Below are 17873 nucleotides of genomic sequence, written 5' to 3'. Positions count from 1 at the left end.
TCAGATTGGCTGTTAAATTATCACGTTTTGTGTCTCTGAAACAAGTTGCAAAAATCAAAAAATAGACCTGCTGTTCATAATGATATCCAGTGAGATTGCTTGCAACTTAACCTGTTCATCACAAGGAAATGGGGCAAGCACACCTAATGCCTATACAAGATTTTCTTTTTTGAAGACATACCTGTTTAGTCAGAATTTAAGAAATGTTTTACTGTTTGTATTAGCTCAGGGTTAGTGCCATCTCCAGTTAGTGACATGTCTCAAGTGTTGAATAGCCAGTTGACCCCCTGGAAGCAGCCAGTCACTGTAACAGTGCGAGAAGAAAAGTGAATGAGCTGCTGCAGAATTTGGTGCTAGCTAAAGAAAGGTAACCCAGCCAGCAGTAAACAGTGCTTAACCATGAGCTCTGGTTTGCAGCTGTAGCCAGCAAGCTACAGAGAATAGCATGAGTAATACAAGAGAACTGGCACTGGCCAATTAAATCATGTCTGATTGTATCTGAATTATCTAGTTTCTGGGTACGTTCGGTTCTGCTCAGAGTTAATCAATGTAAAAAGATAATGTTAGTCAGGCAAACTTTCCAATCATGCTCTCTTGTTAAGTGTCTGTCTTGCTATAAATGAACTTTCCATAAGAGATTAGAGTTAAAGGGGATTTTCACTCATGCTGCTTCCAGCAGCTATGTTTTTGTTAAAATTTCACTGAATGATGTCAGTTATGGGTATGGTGGGTCTGGGACAGAGGCATTCATTCACTCAATACCCTTCATTCACTTAATTCACCCTTTGGTGCCTGCTTCCAGAATTTTGCTCTTGCAGAAAGCAGATACAAAACCTCTGGTTTATAGAAGCACAAGGTGACATGGACCAAGCCAGGGATATATGCAAGACGTGCCTTCACCAAGCCACTCCTGCTCACTAATGAAGGCAGGGAAGCATGTTGCCGAGTGCTGCTTAGCATGAGTATTGCACTGAACATTGTCACTGCATTGCCTTCCTCACAAGGGTGACCTGTTCGCCTTAGAGAACAATTTCATTAGTCTTCTGGTATTTACTTCTGTAGATTTTTTTTTTATTATTTTTCTTTTACAGTTTAGAGAATGAGATTAAAACTTTGCTCCCAGCTGATGGCAGTGCACAGAAGGGTAAGATTTGCCTAGAGGAAAGACCGGTGGTTTGCAGGAGTGTCACTCTTATTTAACTGTGTCCACTTTTAATCCAGTTCTGTTTGTTGCTGTAGGGAAAAAAGTTCCAAATTAAGAGTCCTGAAGGTCTTCCTCAGTATAATTCTTCCCTTTTTTATTCCCAAAACAAAGTCTAAGCAACTCCAGGGTGTATCTAGCTATACTTTACAATAACTTTCTCATATTAGGTCCCCTGTACATAAACTTGACAGAGGGGAAGACAAGTTCTGCAGCAGGCTAGCTCTGTTGAGCCAGCCCTCAAAACTGGGTTTTTGGCCAGAAGCTGCCGAGAGGTGTGCATGTGATTCATGGCCAGCTACTGTTGTGTATTGCACCACCAGCAGTGCTGGACTTCCCTTCCCTCGGTGGGCAAAGTTGTGCTTCAGCACTGAAGGTATTGAGGACAACGTTTGGATGTGGAAGGGGAGCCAAGGGCATTGCATCTGAAGGAGGGAGGATGTGGCCTTTTGAAGCCTGGTACCACTCTTCCTATGAAGAGAGATGAGAAGCCATGCTAAGGCTCTGGGTCATCGAGAGGCTACAACAGACTGCAGCTCCTGTTGTTGAGAAACCCCACAGCAGAAGACGGACATGATGAATGCCTTAAGGGTCGGAAGGGCCGTAGAGCCCATGCTTCGCTAAACACACAAAATCAGCTGTCAGGCAAGGGTTTCTCTGCTGTCTAGATTTTTTTTTTGGTGTCTAATAAGGAGCACTGTACTGTGTCTTAATGCAAGACTTGCATCCTTGGTGGAATTTTACTTATTCATTGAAATTAAAGCAGTGAGAGTTATCTGCCCATATTATTTCCTTTAATTTTGTTCATTTTACTCTGTTTTTGAAAAATTATATTTAGGCTTCTACTTAGGAAGAAAAACATCTATTAAAGTATACTCTGTCTCTGCCTTAAAAAAATGACTGAAGTAAAACATAAGTTATAGTTCAACTTCACTGAACATGACAGAAGTATGTTACATTTACAGTTCTGTTGACTATGTTAAGGGTCCTATTATGTTCACGAAATTCATCTTTCTGAAAGCCTGTAGTGATCAGCATATAGAACAGGCTGAATAGAGTTGCTTAGTTCATATTTCTTCCTTCTTAATGGAAGCAAGCTATTATCTAATACTAACGCGAGGCATTGAGAGCCTCTGTTTTTTTTCTGATTGCTGGAGTCCTCCAAACAGCAAGCTTCACAGAGGACAAGTTAATCCCTCATAATGAAATCATGCTGTGAAACTGTTCATACTGATCAGGGTTGTTTTTTTTTTTCTTATAAGCTTTTGACATAGTTGTAGTCATCCCTGTTTCTGTTATAGGGTATTTTGGTGAAGAAAAATGAATTGTTGTATCATGGGGCTTCTTTGCGGTTACTTGGATTGGCAAAAATACGGAAGGCGTGATTAACTTCAGTTCTTCTATAAAAAGATCAACACATGTGAACACCTTCACCTGCTTGATGATAAAATTGTGTACTCTTTGACTGTGAAAAACCTGTGCATAGTGTTACTGTGTATTTTTTTGTGGGAACTGTTAAGTGTATATGTTGTTTTCACAGATCCAACAGAGAAGGTGACTATTCGAGTGCTGTCACAAAGTAGTACCATTAAAGAAGGTGATAATGTCACCCTGGAGTGCTCGGGGAATGGCAACCCTCCTCCACAGGAGTTCCTGTTTTACATTCCAGTAAGTCCATCCTTGCTGTCACTGCCTAGTGAAATATTCCGTATCATTCCTTCCTACAGACATTGATGCAATGTCAGCGTATACGTGATTTTATAACAAATGAAGGAAGGAATCTGTTGCAACTAAAGTGAAAAATAGACATCAGCCATTACATCAGACTCTCTGAGAATGCCTTGCCAACTCAGGCAAAAAATTTTGAAGAACCTCTCCATTCCTCCAACCTGCCCAAAGTTTTGGGGGGCTTGGACTTTCTAAAAATTGCTAGTCTTCATTTCACGTCATCATATATTTTGATAAAAAGCTATCTTGGCAAAAGCAATTTAGCATCCTGAATAAAACCATCTCATTTGTTGTCATAACGGTGATTCAGCAGTGAAAGTACAGGAAATTAATTCAGCTTTTTTTTTTTTTTGGACTTTCACAGATTAATCTTTTTGCAATTTATTTTATTTATGTATTTATTAATTAAACTGTATGGTGGCATACCAACACAAAAAAGAACCAGGGTGACAGCACAGGAGAAAGTGTAGAACAAATCTGTCAAATGCATAAGATAAAAATTGAGAAAGATAAAGGCTTTGATTCTGTTAATCTTCTTAGTATTGGTGAAATCCACAGACAGATGTGGCTTTGTATTCTAAGATTCCTACCTTCTTCCTGTGTCCTGCTTCTCCCTCATTTTATATCCTGCTTTTGTTCCTATTGCAGTAGTGAGCAGAGCTGAACATGGGAGAGGCCAAAAGTGGTGGCATGCTTTTAAATATTTCAAAAACTGCATGTGTAGCCCTTTGAACATAATCCTCTTCTGCTTTGGACTCCTGGCATGTTCGAATTACTGAAGAAAACTAGGAGTTGAAGTCTTCTTCAGCCCCTTAGGTTCAGTGAGTTACCCTAGGAATTCAGCAGATGCTAGGGAAGAAGTGCATGATGTCTCTCTTTGTTCCGCGATCTCAGTGAGAGAGCTAAACACCCCAGTTTGTCTGATCTTCAGTCTCCCTGCTACCTGATATTCTGATATTCTCTCTTAAGGGGAGCTGGGATTGGCAATTCCTTTGCAAGACTTCTGAGTATTGTGACAAACCTGGTAAATCTCCTTCTGGATTCAGATACGAATTAGGCTTTCATTGTGTGTGTGTTTCAAAAGCTGTTCAGTCAGTGAGTTATTACCAGGGGGAAACTGGGTGATGGGAAAATGTTGTTTTCTGGCTAATTCAAAACACCAGTTTTTGTAGATAACTACATGTTAAGGTAGTGTATACTCTAGCAGGCTGCATACCCTGATGTGGATAGAGCAAAGCTTGTTTGTGCTGTTGGAAAATGTACTCTTCATGACTTCTTTCTCTTAACTGAACATACCATTTTAGTTACAGATTTAAAAACAAATTATTTTGCTGTTGGGATTTCTTCAACACTTATTAGTAGCCCGTTTTAGTCTTTGTTTTCCTCTTCTTTCATCTTACTGCTGAACTTTCAGATTTTTTATTTTGATTTTCTTTTAAAGTAAGCTAGTCATTCAGTTAAAAGAGTAAAGTTTTTAATAGTAGTTTTTCTTTGAAAAAAACTCTTCAGTCATTCAGTAAATATACATAATTGCTGTTAATAGATAACTACACTTCAGTAATACTGTATCTAAACATATTTTGATTTATTTCAGGATCCTTATAATTTAAAAAAAAATCAACAAAAATGAATGCTGTTAACAGGCCCATATACAATAAATATTTTATTTCCATCTGCAGGGAGAAACAGAAGGTATAAGAAGCTCAGATACTTACGTAATGGCAGATGTGAGACGAAATGCAACAGGAGAATACAAGTGCTCTCTGATTGACAAAAGCATGATGGACGCAACCACCATCACTGTGCACTGTAAGTCCTTGCATTTTGTGCTCATAGTTAGGATATAAAACCTATCTTGCACTTCCTGGGATGGTTTCTCTCTGCTTTACTTTTAAGGAGGTCAGTCCAGTTAACGTACAGGAGAACTGAATGATGTTGATTGGTTGAAGTATTTGAAGTAGTATTAGGTCTTTTTTCTCTCTCTCTTTTTTTTTCTTTCTTTTTTTTTTTTCACAAAACAAAGCAAAAACGAACAAAAAACTTTCTTTAACATATCTCTGTTTGAAAACCTTAAGTTTCTCAATTCACTGGCTGAGATAGAGATACACTTTACGCAACCTTTGTTTATTATATTATATTCTTGCACTGTCATGTTCAGTGATAATTCTGATATTTTATGTTTCACTTATGTGAACATATAAATGGTAAATTAATCTGCTCCAACAGTGAATTAGAATGTACTAAGACACACAAGTTGGCCCACGCTGAAGGTTGTTCTTTGCAGTCAAATTCACGTTAGTCTAACATCTTTTCATCTTATCTTGATGAGGCTAACATGTAAAGAGAAGAAACTTAGGTATTCATTTTGTTCACGTATTTATTTTTTATTATTATTTTTTGTTGTTGTTGTTTTAAGTTTTTGCAGAAACATGAGAGCTTGGTAAATTTGCTTTAGCTGTATACTAGAATTTTTGCTCCCACTTTATCAGCACCACCTTATAAGCAATCATTGAACTGGTTGAACTTTGAAGCAAACAGTTTAATGGTTGCTTTAATTTTCTCTCTGTGGAAGAAAACAAGCGGGGCCTCTTTCAAACTTTGCCATACTATCACAGTGTGTGAAATGAAACTCAGTCCAATGGTACTAGGTTTCCCTAGGGAACGCTGGTGGTGTCTAGTCTTCCCAGTAGCATAAATACTTTTAATAGTTTACAGGTTCAGAGGGACATAATGGATACTGAACTTTAAATGCTCCCTCAGTAGTTGTATACTTTATGTAAAAGAAAAAAAAAAAAAGACATAGAAAAATACACAACTCTAGACAGAAAATGAATTTATTTTTCCCCTTAATTGTGAGGTCAGGTCAGAGTGTTTCAAGTTCAGAATTTATGTACTTGCATAAGAAGGTTGAAAACTCTGGCATTTCTACCTGCTGCCTCTCTGCTCCATTCTTGAGTGGCCTCTGTTCTCCTCTTTGAGGGTTTTTTACAGCTTAAGAAGACCCAGCAGAGACTGGAGGAAACTTGTTTTGTCAATAGGAAATGAGATGACTGCTTTCTCAAGTGCCTTCCACTTGAATGAGATCTGTCAGATCTTCTTGGCCAGGGAATGCTGAATGCAGTCCTGGCAGCAGGTGGAGGGTGCCACGCAGTCTACCCGTTTCCATTCAGCGCGTGCACAGGGAAATTTCTTAAGCTGCAGATAAATTTCTGAGATCACAGGAGAATGTCCTGTTTTATCTGCTTATATAACCTTCTCATTCCATTGCTTGTCTTGATCTACCACACACTATCATGTATATTATCACTGCATCTGCTGATACTTGGTTCCTGCTGTAAGTTACACTGTCACAACTTCATTCCGTTTGCTTTCATGCTGAAGTGTCTCCGTCCCTTCCTAAACCAACTTTATTCTTTCGTTAGGCAAGGTTTACAAGATTGACTGTGTGTAATTGAACACAGCATTGCAAGGGCTGTTTGATTACATGGTGCTTCATTGCTTCTTAGGTGACATTTTTACTCTTCTACAACTTATTGCTCTAACTGTGTACTCTTTTATTTTTTTTTTCCTTGGAAGTGGTACAATATATGTAGACTATATCTCTACATGAATTATTACCCTATTGCATTTAATGAACATTTTACATTTAAAAAGGTAATCTGCTGCTTTACCACCCATTCCCTTCTCTTGAGCAAGAACTGGGGTATGTAAGATCTGAAGAGAGCTCCATGCTACTGCCTCTATCTGCCCCATGTCAAAGGTAGCTTGCTGGTAGTTCGCTGTGGTATAACTGACCCTTTTATTTTGCTCCATGTAGCGTGCATGTCAACCTGTATCTCCATAAATAGTTACTCTAAAGAACAACTTCTTCAACTCCAGGTTATCTGTAATGAGCCAGTTTTCCTTTCTCTGCTATTTTGTGTGCATGTCAGAAGAGTTTTACTGTATGAGAGAAGCATTTATTTTCTTGGCAGTCTTTCCAGTGTTGGCAGCAAGTGCAGCTACTCAGAAGTCACAGATCCAATCTAGTGCTCTGTTTCCTTGTTTTACTTCGGGTTTGTTACGTGTTTCTTAAACATCTCTACCTGCAACAAAGCCTTTGTTTAAGTGAGGCACAGTGGCCTGGAATAGTTCTGTAATTCCTGAATGCACAGAACTTTGTACCTGTGAGATAGCTCTGTCTTAAAGCTACTTCAGTGTCTTGCTTTATGCTGATCTACAGCATTTCTGCAGCATGCTTTGTTGTAAGGGGAACTCCAGCAAAAAAGTCATAAAATCCATATATGCTTTATAACATGCATATCCTTCTTTCAATTTCTTTTCAACTTTATGTTAATTTTTCAGCATAACCCTCTATTTCGGGAGCTTTCTGCTTCTAATGTACTTATAAATTTTTAATGTTAGATCCTTTTTTTTGTCTTCATGTTTGTTTTTTTTTTCTTCTTTTTTTTCTTCTTTGAAATAATACTTATTAATTCCTATTAAACCCTGTTTTCCTCCCTCTTTTGCTTTATTAGCTTACATTTTATCAGATGTGTGAATATTCCTGTCTTCACAGAAGACAGTGTTACACTGAAAAAGCGTTCATTCTGAGTCAGGGCTTTTCATTTCCTCACTTCTCATCTTGTCACTTTAGATTTTTGATTTTTGATTAAAAAAAGAAAAAACAGGCAATACAATAAATTTTCCTTATATTCATGAATCCATTTGTAGCTATTTGTTACGTTTCCACCACAGGCCTTGTTCCCATCATGGTTTTATTAAGCAGTGTAAGTACACACGAGTTCCTTTCAGTGTGTAGGTACGGAAAGCTCTCTGCTGGTATTCAAATACATCAGCACATTAAGTAGTCCTTAAATATTTTTTTAGCAAAATATTCTGGCTCAATACCAAGGTCTTTTTTTTTTTTTTTTTTTTTTTTCCAAGAGGAATGTAAATTATGAGATTCACAGAAAGCTGAACATTGACATAAAAGCATCTGAGTTACCCATCATGTTTAGGGAAATACTATCTCCATAAAGCAAGCTTTACGCAGGTGGGAGGGAGAAAAGATAGAAATCAGATTGCTCTATGGATTGTTCCTAAAGGGAATCCTATGCTAAATAGTAAGTTAACTCTATGTTTGCCTCATAAAGAACCTTAAAAAATAGTGCTCTGGGCTATGCAGTTTGTCTTGCACACTAAATATTCCTGGACTTCTAGAATAACTCAGGCCCTTGTGGGAGAGGGATTCTAGTCTCAGAATCTTCTACCAGAAGTGGGGCAGTTGGGGCTCACAGGCGTGCTAACCCCGGAGGAAGACTGGTTTGAAAGATTGTGTTGGACTCTGTGTCAGTCTTGCCTAAGCCGATGGCCAAAAATTTAATGAGTTTCTGCTTTGTGTGATGTGTGTGATAGGAAATGCTGTGATAGGATGGTCTGTGATCTCTTGGATTTGAGGTGCTATCTTGCTTCAAAGAATGAAAGGCTTTAGTAGATGTTGAAGGAGAGTCATCCTGAGGGGGGGATGGGGGAAATCTTAGCTTTTTCTTCAGCCACCCCTCTGCCTTGGTAGTACGTGCTTAAGAGGAACCAAGCAAGAATAAACACATCTCATGCACAATATGACGAACTAGCTGAGTGTTGGATTTTTTTTTTTTTCTTTTTTCCCTCCTCCTTTTATCCTTCTGAAAACAATGGTAAAATCTGGAGTATCTTGTTAGTTTTCTTGGTTTGCTAGTTTGGGGAAGTAAGGGGACAAAGGACAAGACATCCCTGTAGGAATAAAGAAACAAAACACCATTTTTTCCCTTGGTAAGATCTTTGCTCCTCTCATGCACAGATGGAAGTACAGTTCTTGTGACCTCTCAGACTAGCCATTAGACTTGTAACACAGATAGTAACGCACACTAATAGTACAGGATGGACCCTAGCCTCTCCCTGAAGTTCTGCTTTTAATTATAATGGTGTTCCCAGGGCAACCACTGAATGAAGCCAGTAGTTACGATCACTGTTTTGTTAAGGAAAACTCACTGTTTTCTCTTTCCCATTTCCTTTACCCACTGTGATGTTGCCTACGGCCTTTTTTTTTAATTTATTTTTATTTTTTTAAACTCAGCTTAAAAGCCAAAAGGATGTTTTGAAGTCCTTTTCTAGCAAGTATAATAATCATGATGAAATCATGTATGCTTGCCACTTGAGTTACAGAGTGTGTGTGTGTGCATCTGTGATAGTTATTTGACCAGGCAACTTGGCTCACACTGTGAGAGGAGAAGCAAAATAGAGGTTTAGCTTGGCACACTCTGCTTTTCTTTCAGTGTTGGATTTTCCTGAAAAAGCAATCACTAGCTTGCCAAATCCATATACTAAGAAAAATCTAGAGCAGTGTTTTCTGACCTTTCTATTACTGGGTCTCACCCTGCCTAGTGTCAAGCACAGCTATCACTGACTGTGCAATTTCCCTGAAGCCAGAACAGATTAGGAAAAGCTTGGACTCTGAGTTACACATAAATGGCTTTTTAAATTACGAATGAAAACAAAGAAACCAAAGGACTTCATGTGTGGCCGCTCAACAATATAATTCAGACCCTTTGTCCCTTCAGTGAGTATTGTGTCTCATGCAAACTGTGTTGACCACCCTTGTCCTCTCCTTATGCTCAGGTAAAAATCAACCTGTTTTATCAGATTTCAGGGAGTTACCCTTTGAACTCCTATCCTCCTCTTCACGTTTTTATAACTAACTGTTTAGATTTATCTGTCCCCACCTGCACAAATTCTCCCCTGAAAATATATTCCTACCTGGCCAAGACCACAATTCCCTCATAGTAGTCTGTGCTTCCCCTATCAAGAAACACATACTGCTATGCTCAGTACTCCATCTTTTTATACCTCCTCTGTCATACTTTCAGCAGTACAGGGTGAAAAAAAAAATGTCCATTTGTTGATTAGTAATTTTCAATTTTCCTTTTAGCCAGCAAAAACATGGATGTTCTGCAATTTCAGAATAATTGTCTTTTCTCTTACTTCTGAGTTTGATTGAGATTTTATTGAACAAATTAAATCTTGAATATAATGAGTGCAATTAGTTGCATTTTTCTTACCTTGGTATGCCTTTGGTATGTTCCAGGCATTCCAATTTTACCATTTTGACAAATGTTCTTTCTATCCCAGACCTGGATTTGCAGCTTACTCCTAGTGGTGAAGTCACAAAACAGATTGGAGAGGCCCTGCCTGTGTCATGCACAATTTCTTCTAGTAGAAATGCAACTGTGCTTTGGATTAAGGTCAGTAATTTATCTAATTCATACTTCATCTGCGTATTCACCCCTTCATATTACTGCCACTACTTCAATGTTTTGAAAAGATTAAAGTCATTTTAATTTGGCTTTTTAAAGAATATGGTTAAAATGAGTTTTATATGTATTGCTAAAATAAGAGATACTGCCTTGAGTTGATGACTAAAAGTTAGCTACTGTAATTATTGTCTCAGGTTTCAAATGGAGAGAAGTAATGATCACTACAATACAAATGCAATTTTACTGAAATGGCCTTATACAAGACCCTTGTAGAATCAGGTGCCATTAAGGAGAAGAGCCCCTTTGGAGGAGGAATTTGGATTTATTAATCATTTTTTCAAAGACATGGTTGGTGTAACAAACCTAGTAGGAGGGCAAGGCAGGTTGAGAGATTGGATGGAAGAGCCCCTTTGGAGGAGGAATTTGGATTTATTAGTCATTTTTTCAAAGACATGGTTGGTGTAACAAACCTAGTAGGAGGGCAAGGCAGGTTGAGAGATTGGATGTTGGCATGTGTTTGTTTAGTGACTGGTTGAAAAAAGTAGCTCTTGGAGATGGCAGGTTTAAATTACACATACACCGATGGAAACTGAAAATGATGTCACCTAAGGTTGTTAAGTAGCATATGTTGAGCTCATAAGCCTTAGTCCTTAAGGAGAGTTGTCATTGTCTTAGCTTCTACCACTAGCGTTTTTGACCAACCTACGGGTAAAACTCAAAACTAGCAGTGATCTCATCTACACCTTTGATTTGAAAGTGAAATTGTTCAAGAAGAAAAGTGGTTTATATAAACCCCCAGTAGTTTCCACTTTTCCTGCTATGATGTTGTAATTAGTAATGGGAGACCGGTTGAAGAATAAGACTCTAATCTACCAAAGCATGTGAAAAAATCTGTTAATACTAGTCACTTTTGTAATTTAGACGTTAACGTATTCTGAATTGGAGTTCATAAAGATTAATTCTTCACTTTATCAGGACAATACCAGAATGCAAACGAGTCCATCATTTTCAAGTCTGCAATATCAAGATGCTGGAAACTATATCTGCGAAACTACTCTACAGGAGGTTGAAGGGTTAAAGAAAAGAAAGACACTTAAACTTATTGTGGAAGGTATGACAGCAAGATAGCTATGATTATTAATTTTTTTGTTCAAGCAAAGTGCTCAAGTGTAATATTTTTCTTCTAGGAAAACCTCAAATCAAAATGACGAAGAAAACCAACACAAATAAAATGTCTAAAACAATTGTCTGCCATGTGGAAGGTTTTCCCAAACCAGCAGTGCAATGGACAGTTACTGGCAGTGGAAGCATCATAAATAAAGCAAGTATCTTTATTACTACTTTATTCATTAAAAGATAGGGGGTATGACCTAAAGGTAAGAAAAAATTTCCAGGTAGTGAGATTGAAGAAACTCAGTCAATTTTAGGTATCTAAGAAAAGGAGGGTTAAATGGTATTGCATACTTTGTGGATGGTAGCTACGTGTATGATTTCTGACAATAAAGAGCTAGTGAATATAGCAGGCAAAGGTACAAAAGTTCAGTTAGCTACAAGGTTAAGCTGGAAGAAGAAAGAAAAGGTTACAAATGAAACGTGCATTTTTAAGTCAGGGTATTTAGTCATCTTATCTGGATAATGTGGTGACTTTGCCATTGCACAAAGAATTTACAAATAATAATGGAACTATTGAGTTTGTTAGAAAGCTGGTACTTGATGTAGGAGTTAACTGAGTGAAATGTTACAAGTACAAATCAGAAAATATGTGCACTGTAGTTCCTTATGGACTTTGCAGTTTTTATCCTAATTTTTATAGTTCTTTATAGGTTATGTATTATGTATAGTTTTCATTACTTCATTAGGCTTTGCTTTAGTCCTAGGGAATTACACATGACTGTGAAAGTTTGTCCATTTACTTGCAGCTTTAGGTTAGGAATTGTGTTGTCTATAAAATTAATTGAAAATATATTTTTTCTGGACACTATTAAAGTAAGAATGATGTTCAGTAACTTTAAGGAACAATTTCATATCCTCATTACAGCACAGATACCACTAAATATAAATAGCTTGGCAAAATGATTCTTAGAGTGGAAACAACTCAAGACTTGGAAGTTGGAAAGTAGAAATCTTACTGTGTTTATTCCCCTTATAAAGGTGTGAATGAGAAGGAGCAAGGTGGAAAGAAATCAGAAGTCTGGTTTGGAGTTTTTCCTTAAACAATTTTGTCACTTGATATTTTTTTTAAGTAGTTGAAAGAAACTAAAGCAAATACAGAATGTGGCCAATTTTATCAAAAATGCATCTTTATCAGTGGTCTTACAGTACATGCTATACAAAATGTAGATACAACTGACTATCTCGAGCAAAGTGTGCTCTTGCAAATTGTCATGTTACCATGTAATAAAATCATGAATTATTTTTATTGGTGTTATTTGGAAAACTGAAATATTAGTTGATCGTTATTTCATTCTGAACATTTTCATTGTGTAATATAGGTAATGCATTATTTTTTTCAAGGATACTAATCTTCATTGTTTTACCTTTTCAGACAGAGGAGACCAAATATGTTAATGGAAAATTTTCCAGTAAAATTGTAATTGCTCCTGAGGAAAACGTGACTTTAACTTGCACTGCAGAAAATCAGCTAGAAAGAACCGTGACCTCTTTGAACGTCTCTGCTAGTGAGTACCTTCTAAAGATCATTTCCTTAAAATTGTAGTTTTACATAAAATACCTGCACTTCACACTCAAATGAAGAGTAATGCATAGTAATGTTGGTACTAAAATAGATATTCAGCCTTTTAAAAGGCAAGCAATTGCACATACAGCCTGGTTTTGTAGTACATCGAATTTATTGGTAGTTTTCTGGATGAAGTCACTTAGCCAAGAAAGTCATGAAGGCTAGCTATATCATGTATGCACGTATTTTATATTATTACAAAACAGTATTATAAAAATGTTACAAAATAATATTATTAACACTATTATTAACAGTACAAAATAATATTATTAACAGTAGTACAAAACAATATACATTTTGTATGCATAAAATGTCATTTATAAAAGACAAAAGTCTTTATTACTACATAATCATCTTTTAGTCCCCAAATTCCAGTTTATCATTACTGGGATGACTTGATTCTGAATGTCAGTTTTCAGTGATGAAATGGGGCAAGAAACTACTATTTGTGAAAAAGAAACATTTAGTTAGAAATATGTAGTCAGAAATATTTCTGTGATTAATATTACATTTTTTGAGTAAGATTCTTTAACTGGATACATTATAGTTACAAAACAATGACTTTTGCTCAGAGATTAATTATCTCATTGGGCAAATACTGCATTAAGTTTCAGTGTTTCTGTCATTGCTGTAAATAGACAATTAAAGGTAAATTTCAGGTATAACGCATTTTATCATTAATTTTAACATTTCTCATTTCAGTAAGTATCCCAGAATACGATGAGCCAGAGGATAGAAATGGTATGTATGGCTTTCCATTTCCATAACTCTTGCTATTTATTTTCTCAGTTTAAGACCTACGTAGTCTCACTGAACAATTTCCACAGCCCCTTGGACTTGAAGTAGCTTAGTGCCATGATTGACTAAGAATATGACTTTCTTGAAGTTCTAAGTGATTTTTTTAACCTTATTTTTAAGAACAACGCTTACTTTTTCTTTTTTTTTTTTTTCATTTTGACATTCTGACTCCTTTTCTTGTTTTCCGATGGCAATACTTTAGAAATGGTGTAACACTTTTCTTTATCGTAGGTCACCTCATTAACTTTTCTTCTTTGCTTCAGATGACAATAGTGAAAAGGTTAATGACCAGGCAAAGCTAATAGTGGGCATTGTAGTTGGTCTTCTGCTGGTTGCCCTGGTTGCTGGCGTTGTCTACTGGCTCTATGTGAAGAAATCAAAGTAAGAATTTATGAAATTTTTTATATTACATTTAAAAAAAATAATCAGAAATGTATATTTACCTGTTTTCCTTTTGGCAGCATTCCAGTAGTCTGAACAGGGACAAGTTGTTAGTAGGTGCATTTAACAGAGAAAGGAAACTCGATGCCAACTCTTGTTGGCATGCCCAAATGTTTAACAGGACATGTCTCTTGGAGGTGGAACTCCATGACTTTCCTACATAGTCATCTGTAATGAGGCTCTGTTTCCTGACAGCCAAGCCTGAGCTGATTCTTGTATTTAAATATAGTACCTGTTACTTAATTGTGGGATGTTACCCGTGTGTGGCTTTACCAGTACTCACTTAAGGGTGGGGTAACTGTTCTGCTTTTTAGAAAGTAGACTAAAGTACAGAGTAAGTCTGAATTATCTCAGGGAGGAAAAAGATCTGTATTCATTTGTTCACATATGCTTTGAGATGTATGAAGTAAGATTGATAAAGATTTGTTGCTGAAAAACTAGAAGCCCTCATCAAAATCAGTATGTATGTTTTAGCCATCCTAAGCAAATACAGGATTTGTGAGTGAGGCCTGCTTGGCTTTCATGTTTCTTTATTATCTCACAGGCTCACTTTGAGATCATCCAGTTTATTTTCTAAAAAGTAACCATGTTTCTCCATCTTTCTAAAGATGGCCATGACTGTATGCCATTTGGCCTTATCACCATATATTTGTCTCTAGGGAGAACAGGATTGCTGTCTTAAGAGTTCCTTACAACTACTTTTTGACAAGGGAGATTAAAGAAGTTATGCATAATAAGTAAAAATCAGCATGGGTATACAATTTTATAATTCTTTTTATGACCTTTCATTAAAATTAGCTCAAACGAGTTCTAGAATATACCAGAGGAATTTTACTATGAACAATTATGTTTCATTGATATGAAAGTACAACAAGGAAATGTCCATCTGCTTGTATTAGAAAATGCTATTTTTTGAGGTATTTCATAAGGATTTTACTCCAGACATAGCTGAGTGGGTTTTGGAAGTTCTGCAAATAGAGAAATGCTGCAAATAACCCAAGCACAGAACCACATTTGGATATTTAAGGGAGGACAGGGTGGAGAGCTATTTTTTTGCAAAGCTTAGGCTTCTGGTTAGATATTAAAAAGTAGTAACAACGTTGTGGTGCTCCTCCCACACTTTGCTAGTCTTTAATAGTGTCCAGAATAATTTTCTTTCATCTCTGTTTGCATATGAGAATGTACAATCATAAAAGACCCCAATCAATGTACAGTTTTATTTTTTTCTTTTTGCCCTGCAACAAGTGGTTTGGGCACAAGGAGGGCAGAGAATTACAGTTACATCATTAGGTAGTGTGGGGAAAGCTAACGAGAAACTTAGGCTATAGGATGTCCTTTGGTAAAATAGGCTTATGATTTAAGATAGCTTTTTCATCTTCAAAGATAGAATATGTTATATTCTAAACAGACAACACTTTTCATTGTGCTCAATTTCTCTTCTATAAGCTTTGAGTAAATATTAGAGCTGGCATTATTTAAAAAGTTAACTGGAAACAAACTAAAAAAATGCTTTATAGTTAAATAATGGTCTTCATATTTGATACAATGTTACCAGCCTCTGAAACTATTAATAACTGATGCACTGTCACTGACAATCTCATGTTCTTAGCATATATTTAAGTTGATCTGTTATTATTCTCCCTAACCTCTGAATGCCATGCTTGTAAGAGCAAGCAGAGTGTCAGTATCTACTCTGACAACGTTTTCGGCACAAATTGTAGTCTAGAAATAGGAGTGGCACTTGCAAAGAGCACCTAACAACTTCAGACACAACCTGTGCCTAATCACAACCCTCCATCTCCATACAGGCCAACAGTTAGTAGTTATTTTTTAACCCACCCTTGAACAGTAACTCACCTGATCTCTATCCCCAAAGTGACGCCAAAGGAAAGTCTGAGAAGGCAGCAGCACAGAACTTTCCAAGTCTGCCGAGGCAAGAAAAACATTACTTTTTTCATTATTGGTGTTGTGGTTTGTATAATCTTCTATTGTCTTGTCATCTACACGAAGTAGGAATTATACTTGTAGCCTTGGAATATATTCACAATAAATCACTTCTATAGTTATTCACTGCCTCAGCTCCACTTGATGCAAAAGCTGATTATTGCCAAATATTCTTTTCACTATGAATATTATCCCATAAATCAGGCACTCATCTATATTCCATATCCTACAACCAGCCTCCTCTCGCACTAAGAGTTAAGGCTACTGATCCCCGCATGCTATGTTTCTCCTTCATCTGAGCAGAAGGCCAAACACTTGTTTTCTATAGCTGTCTCCTTTTTCCAAAAGGGTATTTTAAACTAATTTGCACTGAACAGAGTATAATTAAACACTTTAGAATCTTACTAAAATTTGAATGATTTTAGGACAACCATCTTCAGTAAATCCTTCTTATACAAAATTTTCATCTTTCCACATACAGCTGAGAGTACTATACAAATAAAAAGTATTGAAAGAAAATATAGCACGCAAAGCCCTGTATTCCTGTTCTCTAGGCGTGGAAGTGTTGCATGTAGATCGAATATTTTTCCCATTTTTGTTCCTTGGGCTTGGAGATGCACAGATCTCCACTCACGTGAGGCTAGACCAAGGTTTAAGTAGTTTAAAATGGGCACGCTCAGAACACAACAAACTATTAAAATTCTTATTAGAACACAGTAATCAGTGTTACTGATACTTTATAGGAAATTAGCACATGAAACCAAACATGGCAGGCCAAATATATAGGAAACTTATGTTGTCAGTGAGACTAGCATTTGCATTATTTTTCATGAAATTTGCCTTCCACAGAACAGACCAAGTTACAAATATCTCTGGAAGTGTCAGTTAATGTCACAAAACTTCTGTAAATTCATAAATAGAATTCAAAAAGTGTTCACTCATTGCTTGATCACTGGAATGGTTTTCTAATTTGTCTTCTTTTTTCCTACTGATAGATATTTGAATGTAATTGTAGGAATTAGAAGGCAAGGTTGGGGTAAATGGAAAGAGATAGCAAATATTTCCATGTTTGGTTGTATAATACCCTCAGCTCCTGGAAAATCTCTTGCAGCTTTGCAGTTCAGTGTCTGAACATGCCTTTCAGAAGTATTGCAAACATTAATGAAATTCACAGCTCTTGCTTCAACACCCAGAACTACATCTATGTGTATTCTCTTACCTGTCATTATCACACGTTGATAACAGGACAAAAGGCGCTGCAGATTTTCTTCTGAAATGGAACTGAGGGTGAGGCCTAGACTTGTGAGATAAGAAGAAATGAGGAATTAAATCCCAAGGATAATTTTTGTGTAATCTATATGCAGCATATATTTACTCTAAAACAGGCAAATCAAGGGAGATGGAAAAAAAGTCTTTATGTTAAAAATAATGTTATCAGCAGTATCTAAACAAAATACATGAAAAAATGGCCCCTTAACACACACATAAAAGAAAACTAAAAACCTCACTTTGGTACTACTTAGAGAGATTTTGATTAGGATTCCCTGAGGATAATTATTTTCCTGAAGAGCAAGCATAGATAAATGTAAAACATGAGTCATAATTTTAACAAGAACTTGGAATGATCTGTTTTACGAATGAATTTAAAAGAAAAAGAAAAAAAAGCCACCACCAAAAAACAAAAAACAAAAAACAACAACAACAAAAAAACGCTGAGAGATGTAAGCAAGCTCATATTCATACAACCAGC

General features: G+C 36.6%; 1 protein-coding gene across 1 annotated transcript in view; it reads left to right on the top strand.

The window, feature by feature from the left end:
- Window positions 1-17873, top strand: part of ALCAM (activated leukocyte cell adhesion molecule) — a gene marked incomplete at its 5' end in the record, with an annotated part of 115062 nt that overhangs the window by 92175 nt on the left and 5014 nt on the right. The window contains 10 exon segments of the mRNA XM_084294687.1: window positions 2742-2869; window positions 4609-4738; window positions 10079-10191; window positions 11179-11314; window positions 11391-11528; window positions 12753-12881; window positions 13643-13681; window positions 14002-14119; window positions 15988-16003; window positions 16006-16112. Of these exon segments, the coding sequence (XP_084150813.1) occupies window positions 2742-2869; window positions 4609-4738; window positions 10079-10191; window positions 11179-11314; window positions 11391-11528; window positions 12753-12881; window positions 13643-13681; window positions 14002-14119; window positions 15988-16003; window positions 16006-16112 (1054 nt within the window).

Source organism: Netta rufina, assembly GCF_964035555.1.
Source record: "Netta rufina genome assembly, chromosome: 1".
Classification (NCBI taxonomy): domain Eukaryota; kingdom Metazoa; phylum Chordata; class Aves; order Anseriformes; family Anatidae; genus Netta; species Netta rufina.
This window is presented reverse-complemented; position numbering and strand designations above follow the sequence as displayed.